This window comes from Ammospiza caudacuta, chromosome 13, assembly GCF_027887145.1.
Source record: "Ammospiza caudacuta isolate bAmmCau1 chromosome 13, bAmmCau1.pri, whole genome shotgun sequence".
NCBI lineage: Eukaryota > Metazoa > Chordata > Aves > Passeriformes > Passerellidae > Ammospiza > Ammospiza caudacuta.
This window is the reverse complement of record NC_080605.1, coordinates 13,236,895-13,261,910: the sequence shown is the minus strand read 5'-3', so window position 1 is coordinate 13,261,910 and position 25,016 is coordinate 13,236,895. Positions and strand designations below refer to the sequence as shown.

General features: G+C 40.3%; 1 protein-coding gene across 1 annotated transcript; it reads right to left on the bottom strand.

Moving 5' to 3' along the window:
* Positions 1–3,726: 3,726 nt before the first annotated feature.
* Positions 3,727–22,090, bottom strand: PLA2G15 (phospholipase A2 group XV). Its single transcript, XM_058813317.1, has 6 exons — positions 21,874–22,090; positions 14,300–14,456; positions 12,819–12,937; positions 11,312–11,410; positions 10,704–10,928; positions 3,727–7,961 (listed from the first exon to the last, which is right to left on the bottom strand). The coding sequence occupies exons 1-6, from the start codon at positions 22,010–22,012 to the stop codon at positions 7,450–7,452; spliced, it is 1,251 nt and encodes a 416-aa protein (XP_058669300.1). The 5' UTR covers positions 22,013–22,090; the 3' UTR covers positions 3,727–7,449.
* Between the last annotated feature and the right edge of the window lie 2,926 nt (positions 22,091–25,016).

Here is a 25,016-nt window from a genome sequence, read left to right as displayed (position 1 = left end):
GCAGAGGTCTCTGAGACCTGCAGTGCTGACTGACTTCTAGCTAAGTGGAGTTAGAGAAAAGGAGACAAAGTTTTCTATCTTCATGTAAATCCAGATCCTTTGCTGCTTCTCACAGGAAGCATTCTCCTAAGACAAATGATCTATACATACATAGGTCCCGTGCAAATATTTGATAACTTCAGGATTCCCACAGCTGCAGTCTTTAGCAAACCAACATCACCCTCTTCTGGCCAGGGAGCCTCAAGTTAGCTCTTGCTAAGTAGACTTTGATGGAGGATGCCAGTAACTGCAGACCTGCTAGTTCCATGTTTTTTCCTTCTCTCTCATGGAGTCAGAATTTTCCTTTTGCTTTGAAGAAGTAGATTTTAAAAACAAACACAAATACATCATAGCCCCACAGACACCATTCTACCAGCCCAGCCTCTCACTTGTTCATGCTGCCTGACATTTCAGTTCTCTTTTCTGATTTCCTGACACCCTTAAGCTCTCAGCTAAATGCTATCTTTGTATAGGCATCCCTGCTAAGAAAACTGGGGTTTCTTTAAGGGAATTTGCCATTATTGAAGCATTTGGTCTCTCTCCAAAAAGAGACTCTACATAAGACTTGATTGTCAACAATTTACTTCTGTCTGTGTGGAAGATTTTCATGCTGTGTTTGGCTTTGGAAGGTTTATTTTTGCATGAGGTGCTGAGATTTAAGCATCATTTAAACAAGGAAAAAACCTTAAAACCTTGGGCTCAATGACAAAAGCCTGGTTGGAAAGGTTTGAATTGAAAGCAAGGAGGAAAGGGCTTATGTCACTGGATTAGGAGCCAAAACTAGACTGAGGAACTTTTTAATTGAATATTTGGTAGATTTTTTTTAATGTTTCATGTTCATAGAAAGGTTTGGGTTCAAAGGAGTCTTAAAGATCATGGGCAAACTCTCCTACAATGAGCAGAGACTTTACACTAAACCAGGCTGCTCAAAGCCCCATCCAACCTGACCTTGAACACCTCCAGGGATGGGGTATCCACAGCTTCCCTAGAAACCTGGTCCAGTGCCTCACCACTCTCTCAGGAAAGAATTTCTTCCTAATATTCAACATAAACCTACTGCCACTTTGAAGGCATTCCCCCCTTTCATGTCCTATTTTAGCTCTGTTTTTCTTCATCACATCATGGCCTGGCATAAAAGTACTAATGGACATAATAGAAACATGGAAAGTGTGAAGCAACATACACTCACCAGTAGTTGAAAAAAAAGGATGCACCTTCCTAGAGGATAAATGGCTTTGGAACCCTGAGTTAGCTCAGCAAGATGAAATTACTAACAAGGAATGTGTTATACAGACAATGCATTTATTCACACATTACATTTTCCTCAAGTATTCTTTCCTCTATCCAAGAGGGGCATGGCTGCTTTGCCCTTTCTCACTTGCAAATAATCTGCAGACTGAAGATGGTTTAATGACAAGAGAACTTTGGAGTTTAAGGTACATTATTAGATTCCACCTAAAAGAATTCAAACAAGTTACCTATGTCTGAGTCAAACAGGGACAATAGCACTTCCTGCATCTAGAAAAACCACAAGAGTTCAAGGCTGAAGCAGTTACAAGCAAAGTGAGGATTTCACACATATCAGAGATTATACCATTCTTTGCTGTATAATTTTTCTCCTACTGAAACCTCTTTAAGAATTCACTACACAATTTCTCCTTCCAAAGTCCTTCCAGACCTGAGCTGTGTCCCTTGCAAGTGTTGTCTCCCAGATTTCTTTATGGATTCCACTGTCATCTTTCATCTGCACTGGTCACAAGGGCATTTAGTGAGATTTCCTATATTGCAATCTTGCCTTTTGTTTTCAATACAGGTACAAAGGCTCTGCTAGCACAGCTGTGATAACAGCAGTGGTCCTGGCTATTCTTAACCTTGCTTAGACCTGGACTAGAATCCTTCTTTGACTACCTCAGACATAACATAATCTCAAAAATACTAATAGTGATGAAAACACTTGATCTGTAGGCACAGTATTTTCATGCAGTCAAATTTACCATCTGTCTTGATGATTTTACTCACATAAGGTGACATTTTTAGTTATACATGGAATTGTAGCTTGGTCAATAAATCTGCCTTCCCAAAAAGGTTACTAGGTGTGAGTCAGTGGTTACAAGCAAAGTGAAAACTTTGAGGTACAAGATTTATCCATTATTCAGTAGTGCAATAAGAAAACAGAGCTGACAGCATTTGCAGCACTTTTTTTAAAATACATGATTTCTTTTGTACATCATAGTACTACACACCAATCCACTGCATGTAGTTGTAGTGTCCAATTTGTGCTTTAATCTGAGCATGAAAATAGGGACAAATATCTAATTCACACTTAGATAATTCTATTAGATTTTGAATCAAGCTGAAGTTTCTTGCTGTTTACATCAGATAGGAAAAAGGTTCCTGCATATGTACAATTGGTTCAGGGCAGGAAACATTTTGTGGATATCAAACTTAGGTCTTCATTTCCCTGCAATGCTGTATCTCTCAGGTGAAATTAACACAAATGCCATTCAACATTACCTAAAAACCCTCTGTAACTTATATACTGCTGCCCTCTACTGCACTTACATATATATACAAACCATTGAAACAAACTTAACATCACTATTTTTAGTAAAATATTGCATATTAATTTCTTGCATTTCCTGGGCTCATACTACTTTCTATTTTTGCCTAAAGGATGCTGATTTGAAGCTAAATATTTCACTTACCTCATCTGTGGATCTGAATGAGCACAAAGGACATCGGTCTTAAACCAAAGCAAACTATTAACTTAGACCTTTAGAGGAAAGCCACAACTCAAGCAAGAAAAAGTCAAAATAATTTCTCCAAGCTGCAATCCTATAATTAATGAAATCATTTAAGCCAGCACAAAATAGCATCAGACAATCTGCAGCTGTAACTTTGCTATTTGGAGGTTGCACAAGCCCTGCTAACTCCAGTGTTACATCTTTAATCCAGCATTAGATCCTACACATGTCTCTCATGGCTTTGCATCACTCTACCAGGCCTGTTATCACCCTGTCCTCCTCTTCCTCCCCAGCTTCTTGCAAGAGCTGGCACATGGCTTTTTCCTACAATCATATGGGGTCAAACCTTGAGGCAGGCATCAATGAGATCTGTTCTGGGACATGATGTCCCAATAGTGCCTCTAGGGCACAGAGAGGAGAAGCAGTCACTAAAACTCTACTGGTGTTACAGTCATTATCACCTTAGAAAAACCCCAGATGCTCACAGAACCACTGCCTAGCATTACAGTTTCTTAAGAGCCACAATGCACTATTTCTAATTGGAAAAAGATTGTTTCATACAACTATAAAACTGTATGGTCATCATGCATGGGTTTGTGGGTCAGTTTGGAAACCAACACCACAAAGGAGCTGCAGACATTTAAAACACTTCATGACTGAGGAACTAATCTCAAAATAATTACCTGAGCAGAACTATAAGGCAACCTGAGAACTTTTTTTAACACAAGACAAGCAAGATGCAAGCAAAAAGAAATTGAGTAGACTCAATCCCACACCTCCCTAAATTCAAGAACAATTAACAGTGAACTCCAAATGTACCACAAGACAGTAGGTGCATAAGAAAGAATTACTGTGAGAGCCACCAATCATCTCTAGAGAAGAAAAACAGCACCAAGTTTTCATTTCCTCTGAGAACTGAGACAGCACATTATTCACAACAGGAGACAATCAGTATTAGATCAACTTTATTATATTATCAAATTTGACAATAAAATATTCAAAATCTATTGAACACATTCATACACAAGAACATATAAAATGCCAGGCCTCAGAATATGTTCTGTACAAAATACTGGTTAGTGTAGAGCAGCAAAGTCACTGCCAAACATTCCCTGAATTTAAGAGGGCCTTGAACACACTGTGCTCCAAGAATTACCTTAATACCAAACATTCCTTCCTTTGGTCTGCAAGTCCTTTGCAATTATTGCTAGTTAGTGAAGCTTTCTGCTTTTGTACAAATCACATAGTGACTCTGAACCTTTTCAGAAGTACTACAATGACAGCTGAAAGCTTCTTCAGCATTGTCTATACAAGTTGCCAAAAATAAGAAACACATTTGGTCCTCAAGACTAGTTTTGGTTTCTGAAAATATCCTGGAAGAATAAAACTAAGTAAAAATTATGGAAAGAGACACATAATTAATGCTTTAGGTATAACAAAGGTACATTAGTGAATTCAGACACTTCAGCTGTGCAGTGTGGCAAAGCACCTGAGTTAATCCTCTTATCAAAGTGCCACATTCTCACAAAATATATTTTTCAGACCTCCCTCCCCACAGGAATGGAGACAGCTCAGAGCCCGTGGCTGCAGCAGGTCTGACAGCAGTGCTCAGTGCTGCCCCTGCAGAGGATCTGCTCAGAGAGCAGCCACTCCTCACACAGTGCAGGGCTTCCACTTCAGCAACTGGAATAATGCATTCACTTCTCAGTGAGAACTGCATCCTAACATACAAGAAACTGCAAATGAAAGGGCTGATTATCATTTGGAAGGGGGAAAAACGACCCCACACTTTCTGGACATAAAACTCCAGCCTGCAGATGCACCACAAGCAATCAAAGAACATCAGAGGTGCTGTGCTTGCTCTTACACAGTACTTAGGACTCAGGTACACACATTTCTTTTCAACAGTACAACAAGGCTTTATAGTGACAAACAACAGAACAAACAAATAAAAGCCTCAAAAAACCTTCAGCTTCATTTACCACATTAACTACCACAAGGCTTGTCTAGTAACAGAAAACTGGTATAGAAATCTTCCGTTTAAAAGATACAGCCAACTAATCTCAGAAACTGTACTAGGTTGCCAAAATTAGAAAATAATAAAAAAGTTGTGCTTTTTTCTTCTTTTGGGTCACAAAAAGTGTATTTAAAAAGTACTAAAGAAAAGAGCCCAAGCATTTCTTGAATAATGTATTTTGGAACTTCAAATCACAAAAAACCCTGCAGCTAAATTCTTGCTAGGAGACTGAAAATGCTATTGATTAATGGGTAAGGATCCAAATGAATCTTACAGACATTCTCCAGATCAGGTTAAGAATTGTTTACCTACATTGTTTTCTCATTTTTCAGCCCTTGATGTCTATGTTGGTATCCTGCAATAGAGCCTCCAGCTCCACTCAATCCAGTGCTTATTAACAGGCATTCTCCTTCAGCAAGAAACACAGATCGTGATTATATGTTTTCTGTAATTTATTCAGATAGCCATTTATTCAAAAATTGAGTCAGACCAAGGAAGAGCTTTATCATCTTTGAGCAGTCTTGGAACACAAGCCTGAAGCTTATCCAGCTGACAAGCCCTGCATAAAATAGATCACTTGGCTAAAGGGCAATTTCTGTGGGGATTTTTTGAAGGAGGGGTCAAGTTGGCTTTTTTCTCCCTCCTTGTTGTTGTAGGACTTCTTCTTTTGTGGGGATTGATTGTTTAAGTTGACTGGTTGGGGGGGTTTTTGTTGGGTTTTTTTTTGGTTTTTTTTTTCAATCTCAGCAGTTACACATTGCAAAGGCTGTGGACAAGTCAGTACTTACTCTGGAAAAGTCTAGGCAATATTGCTGCTGGACTATAGGGTCCTGGACAAGTGAGGACAAGATTAATGATCCATTTTAAAAATCAGGAAAACGTCTACACTCCCTCAACATAAGCACTAGGCAAAAATGCAGAGGGGGAAACAAAGCTACATAAGGAAGTTAAAACCTAGTAAGATAATCAGCTTGGTGATGACTCTAGTTGTTCTAATTGTTTTGAATAAACAAAAGATTTCTGAATTAAAACTAAAGTCTTAAAACTACCTCCTGATTCCATTCTACAATAGCAAGAGTTCAAGCCCATCAGTTCAACAGATCTTATTGATATGTCCAGTGGCAGAAAACATTTTAGGCATGCTACCAAAATAGTTAAAACTTTAGCCTTTAGACAAATTCAGTTTCTTAAGTAACAAATCCTTAATAGTTTGATGAGTTTCTGCAAATCTTAAAATATTTTTCTTGGAGAACCTAGCATTTTGAAAGCATTCCAAGCTGTGTTTTTAGAAAACTAAGTGCGGTCTAACTGGGTGATTTGTTTTAAAGCAAGCAAGAGAAAATTTTTGAGTATAACTATTTCTCCAACAGGACATCTGTAATCAGGGATGGTAGATATGATGGCCTTTAGACCTGAACTTCTGTGGAGGTCAGAGTTGAAATAACTATTTTAACATTGAGTAGAACAACACTGTAGGAAATTACAGAACTGCGTGTTCAGCAGTTTATAGAAACACTTAAGGACCCACATGTCCCAGCTTCTTCAAACAGCAAAAATGAAACTTGTAATCTATGGGAAATTACTTTTAGTCCTAAAGCAAAAAATTTCTTTTCAGTGGAATGCAATGTTGATCCAGTCACTGCTTAGTCAGATAACTGGATCAGAGCCAAAGTATTTGACTGAGAACAAGGTGTATACTCCATACTGGTTTTCATTCCCCACTCTATTTCAGAAGTTCACTTTTCTTTAAATACTGCCTACCATCCATTATCATTTCCACCACAGGAGGTTGTTTTCCACCCAGAAATGCAATTCTATACCTTAGAGATTGCCAGTATTCAATTAGCTTTGATTGGTGTGCTACTCCACACTGCTCCAAGTTATTACAAGCACCAACCACAGTTTAGCTTCATTCCCTCACTGAGAAATAAAGCACAGGCTGAGAACTCCTCAGACTCCAGACTGTATGTGATCAGGGATTCTAGAAGTTGATGAGCAAACCATTTCCTCTTTCTAAAATAACCCAGTAGGGCACCTAATAAAGAAGCTTTGAGTAATTCACACATCTTTCTTTCCCCCCCACAGGCTGTAATAAATAAAAGTCTGGATTACAATGGTAGGACAGTTCCAGGCAGACCTCTTCCCTATTTTCCCTAGTAGATATGCACATTTACAAACTAATCCACTGGGAACTGTGGATCAGAATATGCAAGACCTTATAAAATGCTTACTGTGTTTGCCAAATTGTTAATACCATTCCCTTGGGCATCCAAAATTGCCATCCTTCCTAGCCTTCCACTCCAAAACTGCAAAGACCACACAAAGGAACTCTGGGATCTATAACTCCATGTGGTATGTGCAAGGGGCTGCACAGTCTCCAAATGAAAGTCTGTATGACCATTGGACACAACACCAGAGGCACCAAAATGCATATTTGACAAAATTTTCAGAATGTGAAAATATTATGAAACATCATGAACACAAATCAGAGACAAACAATCATTTAGAATACCAAGCAACTTGAAAACAACCTTTTAAAAAAGCAAAATAAATAATTCAAATATCTAAGTATCAAGGGATTAAAAGGCATTTCCCCATATTTAAGGGAAGGCATCACAGGTGAGGAAAATAACTATCAACACAAGGTTATCACAACTCAAAGAGCAGCTTTTTCACATAGGAGATCGTGGTTTCATTGGACAGCATTTGAATGTGCTCATTTCCTGCAAGCTCAAGCATCACCACTTCCTGTTCTTGCCTGTGCACCCACTTTCTACACTGCAAGGCACTCTGTAAGTTCACTGTACCATCCCCATCGCTGTAGAAGATCTTGGGCTCCCTGTCAGGGAAGCTCTCGTAGTGGAAGGAGTCGGGGGTTTCCACGCCCGTGCCGTAGAGGCAGTGGATGCGCACGCCGGGCGGGGTCATGGCGTACACCAGGGGCTCCGTGTCCTGCCTCATCAGCCAGCCATCCTCGAAGTTAATGTCCCTGTAGAACTTCCAGTAATCCCTCAGTGTGTAGTTGGCTGTGGGGGTGCTCACAAACACCTTGTCTGGAGGCCACGTGTAGTTGTAGGGCAGCATCCAACTCGTGGAAACTGCTGATCTCTGCTGGTCTCTGATCTTGAGGGAACTGATAACAGGGATTCTGTTGTTGTCACCTTAGGGAAAAAAAGTAGAATTTCATTATCCAGAAAGCAAGACATCAATCTTAATCAGTAACAATTACTAGCACTCATGGTGATAACATGAACAAGTTTGTTCCCCTGGCTTACAGTGACAATTTGAAAAGTTTTTCCTCATTTATGATTGTCTCGTAAATTAACTTCTGCAAACTGACTTTTAATAACTTCCAAGATTTAAATATGAGTTGATGAATGACTGAAACAAATGGCTTAAACTAACACATTATTAAAGGATAATTTATATGCACCTTTCTGCATATTTTAACAATTGTTCTTCCATCTTCACAAAATCAAAAGCTGCTTACTAATTACAGTGATTACTTAAAAAAAAAAAAACCCTGAGACAAACATAAATTTATATTCCTTTTTTTTTTCATTATCACAGTGGATGTCACATCTCAATTCTTTTGTCAGCTGAACTTTGAATTTTATTTTCCATTATTAGATCCAGGCGGTTACAGCATGTAGTGGTCCAGGTCAACCATGCCATAAAAATTGAAATGCTGCAACTGAAACCACTCTTCAAAGAAAAATATACTTGGGTGGTATTTCAATTCCATGGGGTGGCACTATTGCTTCAGCAAGGAGAAACAAAGCACAGTAATGCCATCTTTAGGAGGACTATATGGAGACATTGCTAGTCTGAAAGAGATAAAGGAAATTCAAATGCACAGCAAGAATCACAAAGGTCCTGAAAAATGGGTCTCATGATACTGTGTGGTGTAACAACTTCACTGTGCACTCTCACTGCTACATTACTGAACACTGCTTGGCAGCTTTCAGCAAAGAAAGCCCAAGTTCTGAACTGAACAATGAAAAGAATGTGCACAAGATTTATTTCCAGCAGAATAATCAAACACAGAACCTGACTATCCCAGCCTTCTCTTACAGAACTCTCACAAAGTGCTTCTCAAATCCTTTACTTTTCTTGTAATTGAAGAAGTACACGATGGCCAACATCACATTTAAGTCAGCAGACACATCAAAACCTTAGGTGTAAGGAAGACACTGCTAATATTTCAACTTTTCAACACATTAAAAATAGAAACAAACCACTGTGAGCTTTGTGTCTTTGCCCACTATAGTGGGATACAGCAAAGCTCATGTACAAGTAGCTGAAAGTATCACAGAAATTTCCAGAAAACAATTCCACCTGTGTACTGTTTACCACTTTGATAACACAGCTGGATTTGACATGAAGTTCCTGGCATCACATATTATAAACAGGAATGGGAGCAGAAAGAATGCATTCATAGAGTGCCTTGTCTTTCCTGCTGAAATGCAGTATTTTCCTTTAAAGCTACAATTCTTCAGCATACTAACCCTAATAATTTTAGAAACTCTTAAATGGACTAATGCAGTCCAAGGGCTGATGGTGGTGCTTTACTACAGATATTTGAGACAGAAACAGCTTAAACCTGTACATTCTGATATTATGTATGCCCATGTAATTTTCCCACATGGTTCTTAAGTTTCTGCTCCAAAACATAGAAGTTTAGTACAACAGATACACAGATTAAAATATGACTGACTATATTTTAGTAGAAATTCAGCTATTCATTATGCATTAGTAGAATTAGCCCCTTTGCTTGAGATGCATTATAAAGTGTAGACAAGGTATGAAGCAGAAAAGTTTAATCCAACAGAGATAAGGGACTATGAAATATAACAGTGTAATTTTATGAGGGTGATAACATTCTTCACTTCTTGCCATTTCTGTATCAAGCATGTCAGACAAAGTCTGTGGGAAAAGGGAATTAAATTTTTACAGTGACATTTCAACAGCTTTAACAATGTGTAAATTGGATGTTTGTATGGAGTCAAGTTTTCTAATTAGTAATGGAGTAGTGCACTACTGTTCAGAATCAAATGCCTTTGCTAAGCAAAGTATTCTTTGCTCTGTCCATGCATGGCTGACTCTTGCTGTGTGTTTTGCATTTTGATGAAGTCCAATTTTTGATGTCAGCTTTGATTAGGACGAAGACAGTGGATATCCAAAGCTAACAAGTCAGAAACAAGCTACAAAACCAAGCCAGAAACATTGAGAACTAAATGTCAAAGCACATGATGCAATTATGTTATCACATGATGGGTAAGTGAACATTTTCCATCAGTCATTTTCAGTTACTTAGTGAAATACATTATGCTGCTTTATTCAATTTTTTTGGTTTTAGTCTCTGGCATATCCAGTGTGCTAAACCCAAGACCTCAAAGATTCACTTTCCTAATCTGCAGAGTTACAGTTTTCACCTGACATTAACACTGAACACAAGTTCCCCACCATCTCTACAAATTTCCTTTAACGTTAACCTCAAGCAGCTGTGTGATCTTTAATCAAAGGAAACTGCTGAATGTTCTGGAGTCCTTGGTAGCTTTGCAGTACTGAACAGAGATCAATCTGGCTGGTGGCAGAAGAGACAGAAAGGGAAGGCATCAGGCCAAACAGCAGACAACACAACAATCTGCTGAAAAGGGTCAGGAGAGGTCAAGAAGGGAGAAAGCTCCTGGTTAAAGGATGTGGGAAATCTCAGTCCACCCCCACAAGCATGAAAGATAACAGTTGGGTTGCAGGGCTTGAAACACCTAGTTGTTATTGCTTATAAAAAATTATTTTTCCCTTCATGGTACCTTAAACTCTCATCCTGCAGTCCCACAGTCCACAGCCTCGTTAGCACTGTGCACTACACACAGCACAGGGTAAAGCCTCAAATTACCCACCTGAGGCCAGCACACGCAGAGTTTTGGCCACTCCGCCCCACGGAGCACCTAATGACACATAATCCTTGATGTACTTGTCCTTCCAATCCTGGGGCTGGTGGTTCAGGAAGTAGAGGGTGTACATGTTCCCCATGCTGTGGGCAATCAGCACAACAGGGCTCCCATACTGCTCGTACAGCAACTCGATCATCTTGCGAAGCGCCACAAAATAGTCTTCATTCTCATCTAAAATACACACATTACACAGTGAGAGTTCTTAATTGGGAATGCTGAGCTTTAAAAACAAGCTTTTAAATAATGGTGTTGAACTGTCTGCAGAATTAATAATGCAGACCTTAGAAATTTCAATATTGAATGGGAGGGTTGGGGGTTTTTCATACTTTGCTGAAATGGGTTTTTTCTGTTGTTTTGTTCTGGTTTTCAGCAAATTTTAAGTAGCAAGTTGTTTAAAGAAGAAAAAAAAAAAAAAGCCACGACACTGAGCTTGAATTTGTATCCAGGAGTACCCTGGTCCTGAGAACTAAACAAAATTAAGTTTTTAGATTGTGAAGGATGGGAGAAGTGATTCAATACATTATTTGCTGGCTAGGAGATATTATATTATTTACTTGGTGCCTTTCTCCAGTCATAAGGTGCTCCTCTTACATCTTCATCACGTTTGTAGCCCCAATCTACTAAACTCTGCACCAACATATAAAAGTAACTTCCTGTAAATATCAGATAAGAGAAACAGAAGAGTAACAAGGTTAGTGTGAGAAGCAGCTGACAGCCACTACTGCAAAACATGTTCCAGAGGCAGTATCTGTGACACCATATGTACGCACTAAACCTGCAGTTTGCCTTTAGCAATCTAGAAAGCTGCATGCATATTAAACAAAATGAGTTATGCTCACTATCCCCCAAAATCGAGAGAATACCACCACTAAAACTTACTAGATGGCTGACCTCTCAAACCTTTTGGCAGCCAAATGTAGCATACACAAAGTGGATAAATTTTACTCAGCAGAGGAAAGTTTACCCTTGAACTGCAAGATAATAATTTCTGAGGGGTTTTCAGAGTCATAGCTTTTGTTGATTACAAATTGACAACAGGTAGGGAGTAACAGTTGGCCTGGACTTCAACATTTTTTCTTGGAAACAAATGCTTATTATATAACCTAGGGCAGAACTCCAGAAACTACCCCAAAACTTTTTTTATCTCTGGGGTAGTGGACTAAGACTTAAGTAATTGAAGATAAAGCTGTAATAGCACAAAGGGAAATAGCTGCAGACTGAATATTGAAAGATGTTATTTAATACAAGGTTTGACATGTGGGATTTAAGTATTACCATGACTAAATGCATCAGAACAATCTACTGAACATGAGAGCCATGTTTAAATTTTGAGCAGAACCTCATTTGTTAGTCTTGAATGTTTATCATACTGTCCCTCAAGTGGAGAATTGAATCATGGTGTAAGAGTGACCTAGTGCAGATCATTAAGCACATCACTGCCCTCAAAGAACAGATCCATGCTATGCAGCTTGTGAAGCTCAGTCAGCTCAGTCCATTACTGACTATTCAACTCCTCCAGTCTTCAGCCACAGTGAACAACTCACAAAAGCTTATCAAACTCAGAGTTTTCTGAAACATGACTTCTACAAAAGCATCAAACAAAAAACCTGCCAACACATGAATACAGAAATCTTTTGCAGCACAAATGCAATTATATAATTATTCTGACACCAGCAAAATACAAGGAGCTACACATTGTGGTACCATATCTCCCAATCCAATTAACCCAAAGAACAGCTTACTCAGAACTCATGCTTTTATTTCAGTTTTGCTTGTCAAGCTTCTGTCACAGAATTTTCTACTCAACCCATCTCATTTTCAGAAAACATCTGTCCTCAATATGCCTACTCAGATTTCATCCACCAAACTTAGATTTGACTAAATACCATGGAATCTTCTTGTCTCAATCTGTCAGGCCACGCAGCAAATGAAACAATACAATGCAATGAAAACTCTTAAAAGCCAAGTGATTTGAAATCACATTTCAGGAGCTTGTTGCATAAAGACAAACGAGAAAAACCCTGCAAGTGACAAAGCACTCCAGACACAGCTTGTACATACCAACACTCCTTTTACTTGGGTCAAGAAATTCCAAGGAAAACGTCTGCCCAAAGCCGGGCACTCTGATATCCACCCCATCTGGTGGTTTTGTGATCTTACTTGTTCGATTATATACCAGCCTGGGGAGGAGGGGAAGGAAAACAATGAAAAAAGCCATGAACCATGTTTTATTGCCACATGACAACCCTCAATTACACTGGGTCTTACATTCTGAGTGCAGTACAAGAACTTTAAGTGCTGTAACTCAGAAGGAGGAAAAAACCCAACCCAAGCAGACATGATCAGAGTACTCTCATGGCTAAGAGATTATACAGTGCAAACAATTACTTTAATTACACTTCAATGCTTCATGGTGCAGAATCTAAAACTTTTTGTCTCTGTAAAACTGAGCATATGGAAGTGCAACTGAACTTCATCTTTAAAATATCAGCTTCTTTATATAGTTCTACACCATTTGACTTTGCATTGAGCCACAAAATGGAAATACTTATGAAGAGCATAGGAATGTGGCACTAGGACAGAAAATACCTATTAAATCAGACATCAAAAATATTAACCTACCTAAAAATAATTAATTTCTATTTAACTAGAAACATCCATACCAGCATAAGGGAATACTTTATTTCCTGACTAATGACAACTAGCACCTCAGTAAACACATTGAGGTATTGAGTGTTGTGTAAATACTTTTCAAATCAATTTAGGATGTGAGGAATCTGGAGCATTGAGTCAGGAGTTTATTTCTTTAATCATCCCTGTTATTACAGTTGGGGGTTGGTTTGTTTTTAGTACCATATCAATACAATTGCCATTTCTGAATGCAAGTTTTTGCCCCTAGATGGAGTCTAAGAATCTACACTGATGCACAAATCTCTTAACAAAAATCTCTAACCCATAAGGCACAGGGCAAGACAAAGCAGATTACTTTACAACAGCTCAGTACATTCATAAAAGAGCAAAATGCCGACACAATAGTTTTTAATTGCACCAGCTAATTATTTCTTGTTTTCATACATATATTATTTTACAGGAACACTAATGAAAACAGATTGGAAATAACATGAAAGCTTTAAATTAGGCAATTCTTAAAACCTAAATATTTCAGCTGGAACTTCCTGTGCATCAATTTCTGCCCATTTCCTCTTGTCCTATTGCTTGGCAAAAAAAAAAAAAAGAGAAGAAAACCTCCTCCTTGAGATAAGGGCCATAGAGGAGTCTAACAAGTGCTCAAACCTACACTGAGTCACTGGTAGAAGAGAAAGGGGAAGAAATTAAGAGAGCCTCTGCTCCTCATCAGCAATTACAGCCACTTGAGATGAAACAGAGCTGCATCCTCAGACCCATCCTGTTAGCCTACCCAGCAGAATTCCAAGTCATTCCTTTCACTGCTCTTGAATCAGAAAAGTAATTTAAAGGCAGCCATTCTGCATGTCAACCTATGGAAAGGATGGAACTGCAAAGAGCAACATTTCTGCTCTTACCTGATATTATCAATCCAGCAGTCAATGATGACAGGCAGAAGCAATTCTAGATTCAGCCAGAGTGTAAAATAACTGTCTGTCTTCTTAGAGCAGAGATAGTGCACCACTGATGGCTTATCTAACTTTGCTTCCAACTGATTACCTAAGTCCCCTGGAACTGAAAAATATAAAGAGAGAGAGATGTAAAAAGGAGACAGTTAATTAAAGCATATAACATTTTCTATTGCAGTATACACAGCTAAATACTGTAGCCCTTATGTGCATGACCACTGCACCCAGACACCATCAGGTTTTGTAATTGGCGAACAAATACTACATAAGAAGGTTCTACATATACATTTTCCACTGAAAATATTTATATACTTTCAAACCTCATTACCTGAGAAACCAACATGTAGAATGATTCTGGATGAACAGCTCCTAACTTCAAAGAGCAAATTATAAAGGAGCATGTAAGGCCATAGGTATGAAAAAAAAAGATTGTGTAGGACATCATCAAACTGATCTGGGTTTCCAAATACAGACTGAATCTTTCTGTAAGAACTTTTTTTCCAGAGCACCACAACTACACCATTTTCTTCTCTTTAAATGGCTGCCTGCAAACTATCAATTTGACATTAGAAATGTAAAAAGTAAAAGATTGATTTATATTACTTATCTTCCCTTCTTCACATAAGACCAGACTTTTACAACACAAGACACGGTTGGCTAACAATGTAAAAATGCAGTTTTATCTCTTTTACATTCAGGTTTTGGCAACAACAGTTACCTTTTTTTCTTTGGATACCTTACCTGAGTAAGACTTGGTGGAAAGGGTCTTGGCTATTTGCACCTTCTTAAGGCATATACTAAATGTCAGTATTCCTTTGACTAAGGTTTATTCTTCATTATTTTTTAAACCCTAGATGGAAGCATGAATGCTTTCCCAAATTGGAATTAGTCTTAACCAAACATTAACAATTTTCAGCACAAAGTTTTCAGAGAAACTTCTTACATTGTTATGCTTAGCATTTTTTCCTCAAGAACCAGAAAGAGAAAAGCATTTCAGTAACTGAAAAGTTTCTCTGTATTAGAAAAAATTAGAAGTTAGGCACTTCTTAAAGGTTCCCTCCACTCCTTTCAGGAGTCCACAAAGCCCCCTTTTTAGGGTGTGCATATCAATGTTTAGTTTTGAAGTTTTTTAATGCAGGTCTACCCACACATTTGTTCCCCCTATCCTCCAGTAAACTGTGCAATCAAATCAGTTTGAGTTCTATAATACACTGGTACTTAGCAATGGTTTAAGGAAAGAGAGAATACCATTTAGCAGAATGCCTAATTTAACCAGAAAACCAGATGTGCTTTTAGAAAAAAAGTTATTGCAGAACTGAAAAAGGCCAAAACTTCAGATAACCACATTCTTACAACCTCCAACCACAGCAGGTTTTGCTCTACCATGAGATGTACCTCAGGATTTCTTTATTAACTACCTCTACTTTCTCATTAGGTTTTTAGGAGCTTTATTTTTGTCACCTTAAGTGAAATGTTAAAAGGCCCAGTAGCTGACCACGGTTTATTTTAGGTCATATTTCAAGGACTCTGATATACTGGAAAGCATAGTAAGGGAGATTTCAGCATTGCATCACACCTTAGAAAGAGTTTACTGAAGTTCAGTCTTGTAACCTCACAGAATCCTACTGAGGAATTGCTTAGAAAACTACGGCAACAACTTGTTCCAGTCTCGTGCCTCTGCCCTATCAGTGCTTTTAATTGGAAAGGGAACAGAACGTAATTCTATTTATATCAATCTTTCATGACTGGCCAGTTTCGGCAGCAGACCTGCCAAGGACAGAACAGGTTGATTTTGTCTTCAGTTTCAATGCAAAACAAAGAAGGGTGACATTTTGTTCTAGCCTAAAATCTCACTTCCTTGGGTAAAAATAAAGTTCTTCCAGCAAAGACACCCTTCAAAGACTTAGACAAACACCTGGGGTATTAGAGTTTGGAGAACTTGCTGAGGTTTCCAAACTGCACTCAATCAATCACAAGTACTCCTGCTCAGAGCAGGGAAAACTCACAGCGGAAGAAGTTTCAGATTATAATCAAGATACATCTATCAACAAAGCACTGAAAGAAGGAAACTGTACAAAATCTCACTTGGATTTAATAGAATGATCTCAGATTAACTGCAACTTTCATTTAGTTAAGAAATTTTATCTTCAAGCTTCTGGATGATAGAGGCTCTGCTCCTGTGTCCAATTCAGGACACAAGATGCAAAACATGACATACTGATGTTACTCAAGGGATGATAAGAAACAAGATGAAAAATGGCAATTTTTTCAATTCTAAACAGAAGATAAAGGACAAGTTCTACCTGTGCAAAGACAAATACCGTAGCTAAAAATAAATTCTGATGTACAGGTATGATGCCTGTTTGTTTGTAAAGCAGGGACTAACAAAAATGTTTTTGTCATGTTTACATTTCCATATTAACAGTGAAGTTGCTAATCACTATCACTCACACCTTAGGGCTCTTTTGTTTTCTAAAGTCTACTTTGCAAACTGAAGATGCTTTGTGATGAACCTATAGGAAACAAAATACAAAATTTTGATTTTGAGATTATGGAAAAAAACATGCAAGCTCTTCAGCCTTCAACCCAACCAGTTTAACAGTGTTAATGATTTACATTTTGGCTGGAGAACTACTTAGTGGTTTTTTATAAGTAACAGGTTAAAAAATATCACACTGAAGATTAATTCTGTAGGTTAAGGACATAGCTTTCTAAATTTTCTATGGCGGAATTTGAAAGCAGTAGAAAAACATGTTTCCTTTGCTTTCAGGCCATACAGAGGATGGACCTGCAGGCAGAGTAATCTGTATGCAATTTTTCTACTCCTCTCATCTACCAATATCTGCAGTTCCTAAACCTTTTTGCTGGAAATATTAAAGAAAGTTCTTTAAAGTTCTAAAAGTTCTTTTTAAAGTCTGCAGACTGACCCCAAAATAACTTGTTCATGAAGTTCTGCAAAACACATCAGCACTAGTTAAGACCGCATGTCCAAGACAAGATCTTCAGCAGTGCCTTGCTTCCCTGATTTGCAGCTGTGTAATTCCTCTGTCGATTTCAGAACTGCAACATTTGGAAAAATTAGATTTCTTATTCAGCAGAAAAATGTGTTTCCATAAGATTTTGTGTTCTATCAGTTCTAGAACATCCTCCTTTTTCACAAACATGCTAATCCCAACAAAACTCACTCTAATAATCAGTAAGCCAAATTTACTTCCAATATTCATAGTATCCTTGGCTAATTTTTTGGTCTCATATGGCCTGACAAAACTAGTAGATCTCCCTCTGGGATGTGTTTTTATATGATTAAACTGTAAAGAAAAGCACATTTAGAAATATCATTAGAGTTTAAGAGAGGTAATAGACTGTGAATTGCAGTAATTAGCTTTAGGACACATTCCTACTCCGCCTATCACTATCCTTAAGTCTTAATGACAGATTCACAGTTCCCACCAAGAGACAAGAAGCAAATTGCACCCTAAAAGTGACTTGCCTTAAGACCGCTCAGATAACAAAGAAAAAAGATCATCCAAAAAATGTCCAAATATGAGGATCCTTAGGAAAAAAAAAGGCATCTATTTAATAACAGGGTGGGGAGCCAGGATATTTTTTCATGCAGGGGAAAAAGAAAAAAAGAGGGCCAGCAGTTGGTACTTTTTTATTGCTTTTATCTGAAATGCAAATGCCTTTGGGTATTTATCAACTATTTTAACTTTTTAACCAGTATTATTTCCTCAAATAACTGTTGTCTCTTTGGTTCTATAAATTAGTCTTCCTGCAAAATAAAGCAACTTCCCAGGAAAACTAATTTTAAACTCTGACTACAGGTCTCTGAGAATGTCTTGAAGCAGCTCTAGACTCCATAGACTGCCACAGAAAAGGCCTTGTTTAAAATTAGGAACAAGAAAGCAAACAACGTCTCACATGATACTTCCAGATACCTTGGATCACATGAGGCATAAACATTTAAATCACTCCTGACATCTAGCCAGCTGACCATACAAACATACACAGCTCAATTAGCAGTCAGCAGGAATTCACAGGCACGGCTCCTTTGCATGTAAATCAATTATTAACAAACTTCATTTAGGTGTCTTTCTAGAAAACTTTAGCCAAGTACCTAACAAATTGTTTGCAGAAGGTATCAGAACATTGATATAGTTATTGTGTTGAGTCAGCTGTAAAAGGTAAAGAGTTCAGTGCATCTGACACTGATCTTATAAGGATGGGTTACCAGCTCCAAAAATGTCCAAGACACGAGATAGTATGCAGTGATTATTGATGGACTGTATCAGAGAATGAAGAACAGCCACAAAAACTACTTGAAACTAGCATTAAAGACAAGCCTGTTGAACATCACCAAACTGATAAGAGAAGGGTAAAAAATTACAGTTCATCTAAATAAAAGCAGATATGCAGAAGTGATTGCACAGAATATATGTAAGATACATTTTTAGTAGAACAGAAGCATTCAGTGAGTTATTTTGGTTCTTAAAGAAGATTTTTCTGTATGATTACATCATCCTGGCTAAATAGAAAACACTTTAAAAAAGGCATAAAAGCATGTCGGGACCATAATTAGTCCCCTTTTCCCCCAAAACACTTGGGAAAGGAATCTGAGACAATCACCTTAGGTTTTAATGAGAATTGGGTCTTATATCAGGTCTTCAAGCAGGCTCTAATAAGGTTTTGACTTTCACCTGCTTCTTCTTCTCTAATGTCACTATTGTGTAAATATACTTCAATACTTTTTTATTTACATCTCAGAGAAAACCAAGCAATTGCATTGCAGTATTTTGCTGTCAGTTACTACCTATGGCACTTGGTCCCTGGTGTTGCTCCCTTGGTATGAATGAACACCAGCTCCAGGCAGAGCAGCTCCTGCTCCTAAGGAACCTCCAGTATGCACAGACCAGCTTAAAAGCAACCTAACCCAAGCCATGTGGTGCCATTCTCCACATTCCTTGTGCCAGCTCCTCCATTAAAGTAATTCAACTACAAAATTAATCACTTCTTCCTCATCAGGTTATTTCCTCATGCTTTAGCAAGACAAAGGACTGCACGAAGTGGCCAGCAAACAGGTACAAGGAAAGCTGGGTGAGCACTAATGAGCTGTTAGACTGGCACAGCTGTTCCACAGAGCCACCTTGCACCTGAGCCAGCGGGGGCTCCCCAAATCCGAGCTGCTGCCATCACAGCTGTGGCCAAGAGTTACAAGGCTGTCTTCGTGCAGCTCAGCTGTTTTCAGGTGTGAGATTCCCTGAAGCAACAGTTTGTCAGTACCTGGGCAGCAGAACAGAAGTTACCCACACATGAGCAACACTCCATTTTTTGCAAGATTTTGCTCTAGTTGCCCTCTGTTACTTGGGTAAGAGCAGATTGCAACTGCAAAGTGGGGTCATTACACAAAAGGTTTGAGAGCAAGCTACACTGTGTCTTGTGACCACCCCGGTCCAAAACATTTCTGAAGTGATCACTATGTTGACAATATTCCTTTTAACAGCATTTCTTCTCTCTTTATTCCTTAAGATCAGGTGGCCAACTTGTCACATACAGAGTGTGACCAAACTTAATTCCCCTTTCTACTGAGGCATGTTAACCTCCAAACAAATCAAGAGGGAGTGCTTTGATCATGAGAACTGATCAAAGTTAGATAAAAATTTATTTTAAAAATGAACTTACATGAGAAGTTAGGAGTCCGGATGCCAGTCTGATAAATCAGGAGGATCAACTCTGGATTCCTACCTTGTATGGGCTCCATATTCATCTCCTATACAAGCTTGTATAGGCTTCTATAATGCAGACTTATAGCTCTAAATCGTTTTCATTTGCATATCCAGGTGATGTGGGTTTTTCTCCCTTCCCGCAAACACCTGTGTTAAGCCAGCACTTCGAATGCTTCCCTAAATGATTCTCATAAGCCCTTCCATTATCCTCATCAAAGCAATTCCTAAAAAGCTTATTTTAACATGCCACAAGTGCAAGAAGGAGGAGAACTGGGCAACAAAAAATCCAGGGAATTTTAAAATGCAGAGACCGACTAGAAGACAGAGATACAAGTTCTGCAGCATTTGATGAAAATTCACTGTAACAGCAAGAGAGTCTGTTGTAAAGCACTGCGGATGAACATGTGCTCAGCCACACAGTATTTACCAGAATGTCTCTTCAGGAAATGTAGGTCAGCCACAGTTCTTAAAACCATCCTTAGGGAACATATATACTTACAGAAGATCTATCAGTAGTAAATCCACACTTCTACAGTCAGTAACCCTTTCTGCCAGTTGCTTTTAAATCTTTGATTCCTTTCCAGATAGAGTTCAATAAAATCAGCAACTAAAACATCTCTGTCACCAGGAAGCTTGCACTGGAGCAAGTGCCAAGGCCTATTGCTACATCCAGCACCACAGAGTGGAAAGATGGCATAAAAGATTGTTTCCAGCCTCCTCAGACAGAATTCAAAGAATTCTTCCTGTTTCAACTCCTGCCTCTTAGGACACCCTTCTGCAGTTTCTACTTCCAAACCACAGCCTGTCAGGCAGTAGAGAGACCTTCTAAGAACTGTGGATTTGTACACACTGTACCCTGAGATAAAAAGAACATTTTTTAATATGCTCTGGTAGAGTTTGCCCTTATAAGTCACAAGTTTGTAACAGTAGTAACAAAGTCACCATCAGAGCCTAAATAACTATCAAGAAATGGAAACTGAACAACATGCCACTTTTCCCATCTTCTTAGTTTTTCTTCCCCTGTGACCATCAAGATAAGAACATGCAACATGCTGAATATATTCACAGGACTGGCTACTGACATTACTGTCACTAAATGCACTTGCTTCTTGGAATGCTTAAGAACTACAGTTTTCAGTAGACAAGTTATCGAAACATTTAAAATTTATTTACATCTTATTACCAATGGATACAAAAAGAAACTAACAAGTATTACTTATTAACTTGCATACGAATATTATCTGCATATTCATTACAAATTATTTTGTGTTACCAGGTGAAACGACAGGCCAGTAACAAATACTCGTTTTTCATGTCATATGATAAAACGCCTATTTTTTTTGTTTTTTTTTTTTTATTTTGTAATTCAACTGCTGAACCACCCAATCACTCCTCCATCCACATCCTTCACGAAAGGTTCCTAGAGAGGAAAGACTTAAGCAGGGATGCTCTGGTGTTACTTAATGAGCTCGATGCGTATTAAAATGAGCTTTGTCTGTCCCCCTCCGGCTGCCAGGCCAAGGCAGCCCCAGCCCGGAGCTCCGTCTGCCGGGCCGGGCCGAGCCGAGCTACCAGCGCCGGGGCAGCTGCGGAGCCGCCGCTCGGTGCGGGCTCTGCACCCGCGGTGCCCACGGAGCCCGGGCAGTGCCAGCGGCGGGCGGGGCTCGCTCCCCGCGGCCGTGCCGAGCCCGCAGCGCCCCGGGCCCCCCCGCCGGGGGTGGGTAACGGGGCCGGCGGGCTCAGCTCAGCTCAGCTCAGCCCGGCCCCGCAGCGCCCGCCCCGCCGCCCCCCAGCTCTTACCCAGCACCACGGGCGGCCCCGCGGGCCGGCGGCGCGGCGCGCTCCCGCCACCGGGACACAGCAGCAGCAGCAGGAAGAGGCTGAGGAAGGAGCTCCGTCCGGAGCGCGGGAGGAGCCTGGCGCCAGCCGGCAGGAACATCGCCCCTGCGCATAACCCCGGGGCCGGGAGCCGCCACCGCTGCGCCGGGGCTGCTGCGGCCCGGCCGGAGTGCGGCCCCGCCGCCCGGCACGGCCAGAAAAGGGCCCGCCCGCCCCGCCGGGCCCGCCCCGCCGGGCCCGCCCCCACCCGCGTCACCGCCGAGCGCGGAGGGCCCGGCCGGCCGCCGCTCGGCCCCGGCTGTGGGAGCTCGGTCCTCCTGCGGAAAGCCCTGTCAGTGTGGCGGCCCCGGCTGTAGGAGCTCGTTCCCTGCTAGTGTGGTGGCCCCGGCTGTGGGAGCCCGGCTGTAGGAGCTCCATTCCCTCTCAGAAAGCCGTGTCAGTGTGGCGGCCCGGGCTGTGGCAGTTCGTTCCCTGTCAGTGAGGCGGCCCCGGCTGTGGGAGCTCCATTCCCCCTCAGAAAGCCGTGTCAGTGTGGCTGGCCCGGCTGTGGGAGCTCCATTCCCCCTCAGAAAGCCGTGTCAGTGTGGCTGGCCCGGCTGTGGGAGCTCCATTCCCCCTCAGAAAGCCGTGTCAGTGTGGCGGCCCCGGCCGCAGGCACAGACTGCTGCTCCGGACAGGTAGGGACAGCTGCCCCCCGTTCTGTTGGGGCCGGCAGAACACTCTAAGGAGGGAGATGTGCTAAGGGAGCAGAGATGTCTCTCATTATTACATCTACAGTTGTTTGGTCGTGAAAATCTAACAGCTAAGTTAATGGGCGTTTGCTGCAAAACATGTCTAAAAATAAGTAGCGCAAAAGGGGCGTGGTCAGAATGGTTGAAAGCCGAAGTGCTTGGAAGAGCTGGGAATTAGTGTCACACGGTCAAAGGACTGGGCATCTGATAGAGGAGCCCACGGGCATATCTGCACTTCAGGCAACACCCAACTCACCCGGGAGCTAATTGGTACAGAGGATCCCTGGGATCAGGCGTTTGGCAATACTGAGAGGAAAAAAAAATCATTAGACCTTTATACATGTAACAAGAACAGGCTGTCCTGTAATTACAGTAATTTGGAACCAGAAGTGTTATAAGCCTTAGTGCTTCAGCAATACCGGTTAGTAGGGGCTACGTGCTCTGTTTGGTGTGCAGGTCGTTTGATGGGTGTCTGCCTGTGGAGAGGAACAAGGAAGGGTATCCATAGAAGCAGAAATTAAATAGAAAAAAATGGAACCAGTGCAATCACAGCTCATGGTCAGTAATGATTGTGCTGATGGGCTGGACAAGATTTCCTTGATTCAGTCATATATCTGCTCCTGCTGTGGAAATACACTTTCTAAGCCAGATGTTAGCAATTCATGCTTAGGATAAAACTATTTCTGACAAGCAATTCATGCTCAGGATAGAGCTATTTCTGACAAGGTTATTTTGCAACAGGAGCACTGCACTGTCTACTTCACAGCTTCCTACATCCCCCAGTGGGTCTAATAATTTTCAGAAATATTCCTACCTTGAATGGTTAATACATGAGCATGAACAATATCACAAGTGAAGGTGTAAGGGAAAGACAAGTAGAAGTAGAATTTCTGGCCTAACTAAATTCAGTATTCAGCAACTTCTGTAATTCCTGGAGAGAGACATGTCAGATATTTGTATGTGAAGGCAGAATCTGGTAAATCAGATACACAGCCTACTGAGAGGAGTTTTAAAAAACTGCATTGTCTTGGCATTAACATGGAAGCAGAAGGATACATCTTCCTCCTTAAATAAGAAAATTAAAAAACAAATATTCAAGGAAGGTAAGGCTAAATATAAATCTAGACTTGCCTTTTTCTAGGCAGGAGCCACACCTTGTGTGTTTACATCCAACAAACCCAAAGACAGGTGCTTAGTCACCATGCAAGTGTTGACATGAAATTACCTCCTACTGAGGCAAACTGCAGGGTGTGCAAGTGTGACTGACTAAAAGTGATTGCAACAGGGAACCTCGTGTACGAATTAAAAGTTACAAAATACGGCAAAACACCTTATGGGAGGCTAAAACACTATTTAAAAGAATGACTGTGTCTGAATTCAGTTTTCTCTCATACTCAAAAGGCCCAAAATGCACATGTCCCAATAGCCTGGCTGGGATCACTTGTGCTATGACACAAGGTTCAAGGAATGGCACCTGTCAAGCCCTCCACATCTTGTGGGTTCCCTTGGGTGGCCTCAGAGCATCATCTTGGGGCAGATTTTCTGTGCCTGGCTGTGGGCCTCTAAGGGCACAGACCTTTTGGGCTCCAGGTACATTTTGCATTTGTCAGCATTTACAAGTGCTCCTAGTGATTACCACATATGTATCACTTCTGTAACAATTTCCTCATTGATTCTACTCAAGATGTCTTCAAACTAGTCTTAATATTTCCTTTACAAATCCCTGTGCTCTTTTGACAGCTGGGAACCTCCTCACATTTCACTGAAATACTCTCCATCTAATTCTATCCCAGGAAAAGGCTTCTAAAACCATAGTAACTATTCCTGCAAGCCCAGGCTCTTTAAATAGCAGTCTTTCAGCTGATAAATCAAGTAGCATTTGTTAGTTATTTCTTTTATTGTCTCCTTTTGTGAGATCAGAGCATTTGCATTTAAACACAAAGTGCATTAAGCTCTTTGCTTTTGTAGCACAGCAAATTTCTGTTTTCACACTGAGTGCCTGGTCCTATTGTCACTCACACCAACAAACCCAGGAACCTGGACACACAGCATTGCTTTCCAGCTGATGATACCCTGCTATTAATTGAGTCAGTGTAACTATTTCCAAGGGCTGCTTTGTTAGAAGAGCAATCCAGCTCTTTCTCCACAGAGAATGATTTAGCAACAGGGATTTGTAGATTAACAGCAGTTTGGGAACGTGAGCGTGTGTAGCCACACAGAAATCTACCAGTCATCATCCAAGGCAGATTCAAAAAATAACAGAACCAACTCTACATCTGAACTGCCAGTAAAATGCCAGCCAACTCATTATTTTATAAAATACATTTTATATACTGCTTCCTTCACATGTTTGATATCCAAAGTTGGCTAGAA

Excerpts from the sequence above, each read along its gene's own strand:
- PLA2G15 (XM_058813317.1), bottom strand. The coding sequence starts at position 22,012 with ATGTTCCTGCCGGCTGGCGCCAGGCTCCTCCCGCGCTCCGGACGGAGC. Across the intron at positions 12,938-14,299 it reads TGCTGGATTGATAATATCAG|GCTGGTATATAATCGAACAA; the intron begins GTAAGAGCAGAA and ends CCTCCTCCCCAG. Across the intron at positions 7,962-10,703 it reads TCTGCGTGTGCTGGCCTCAG|GTGACAACAACAGAATCCCT; the intron begins GTGGGTAATTTG and ends TTTTTCCCTAAG.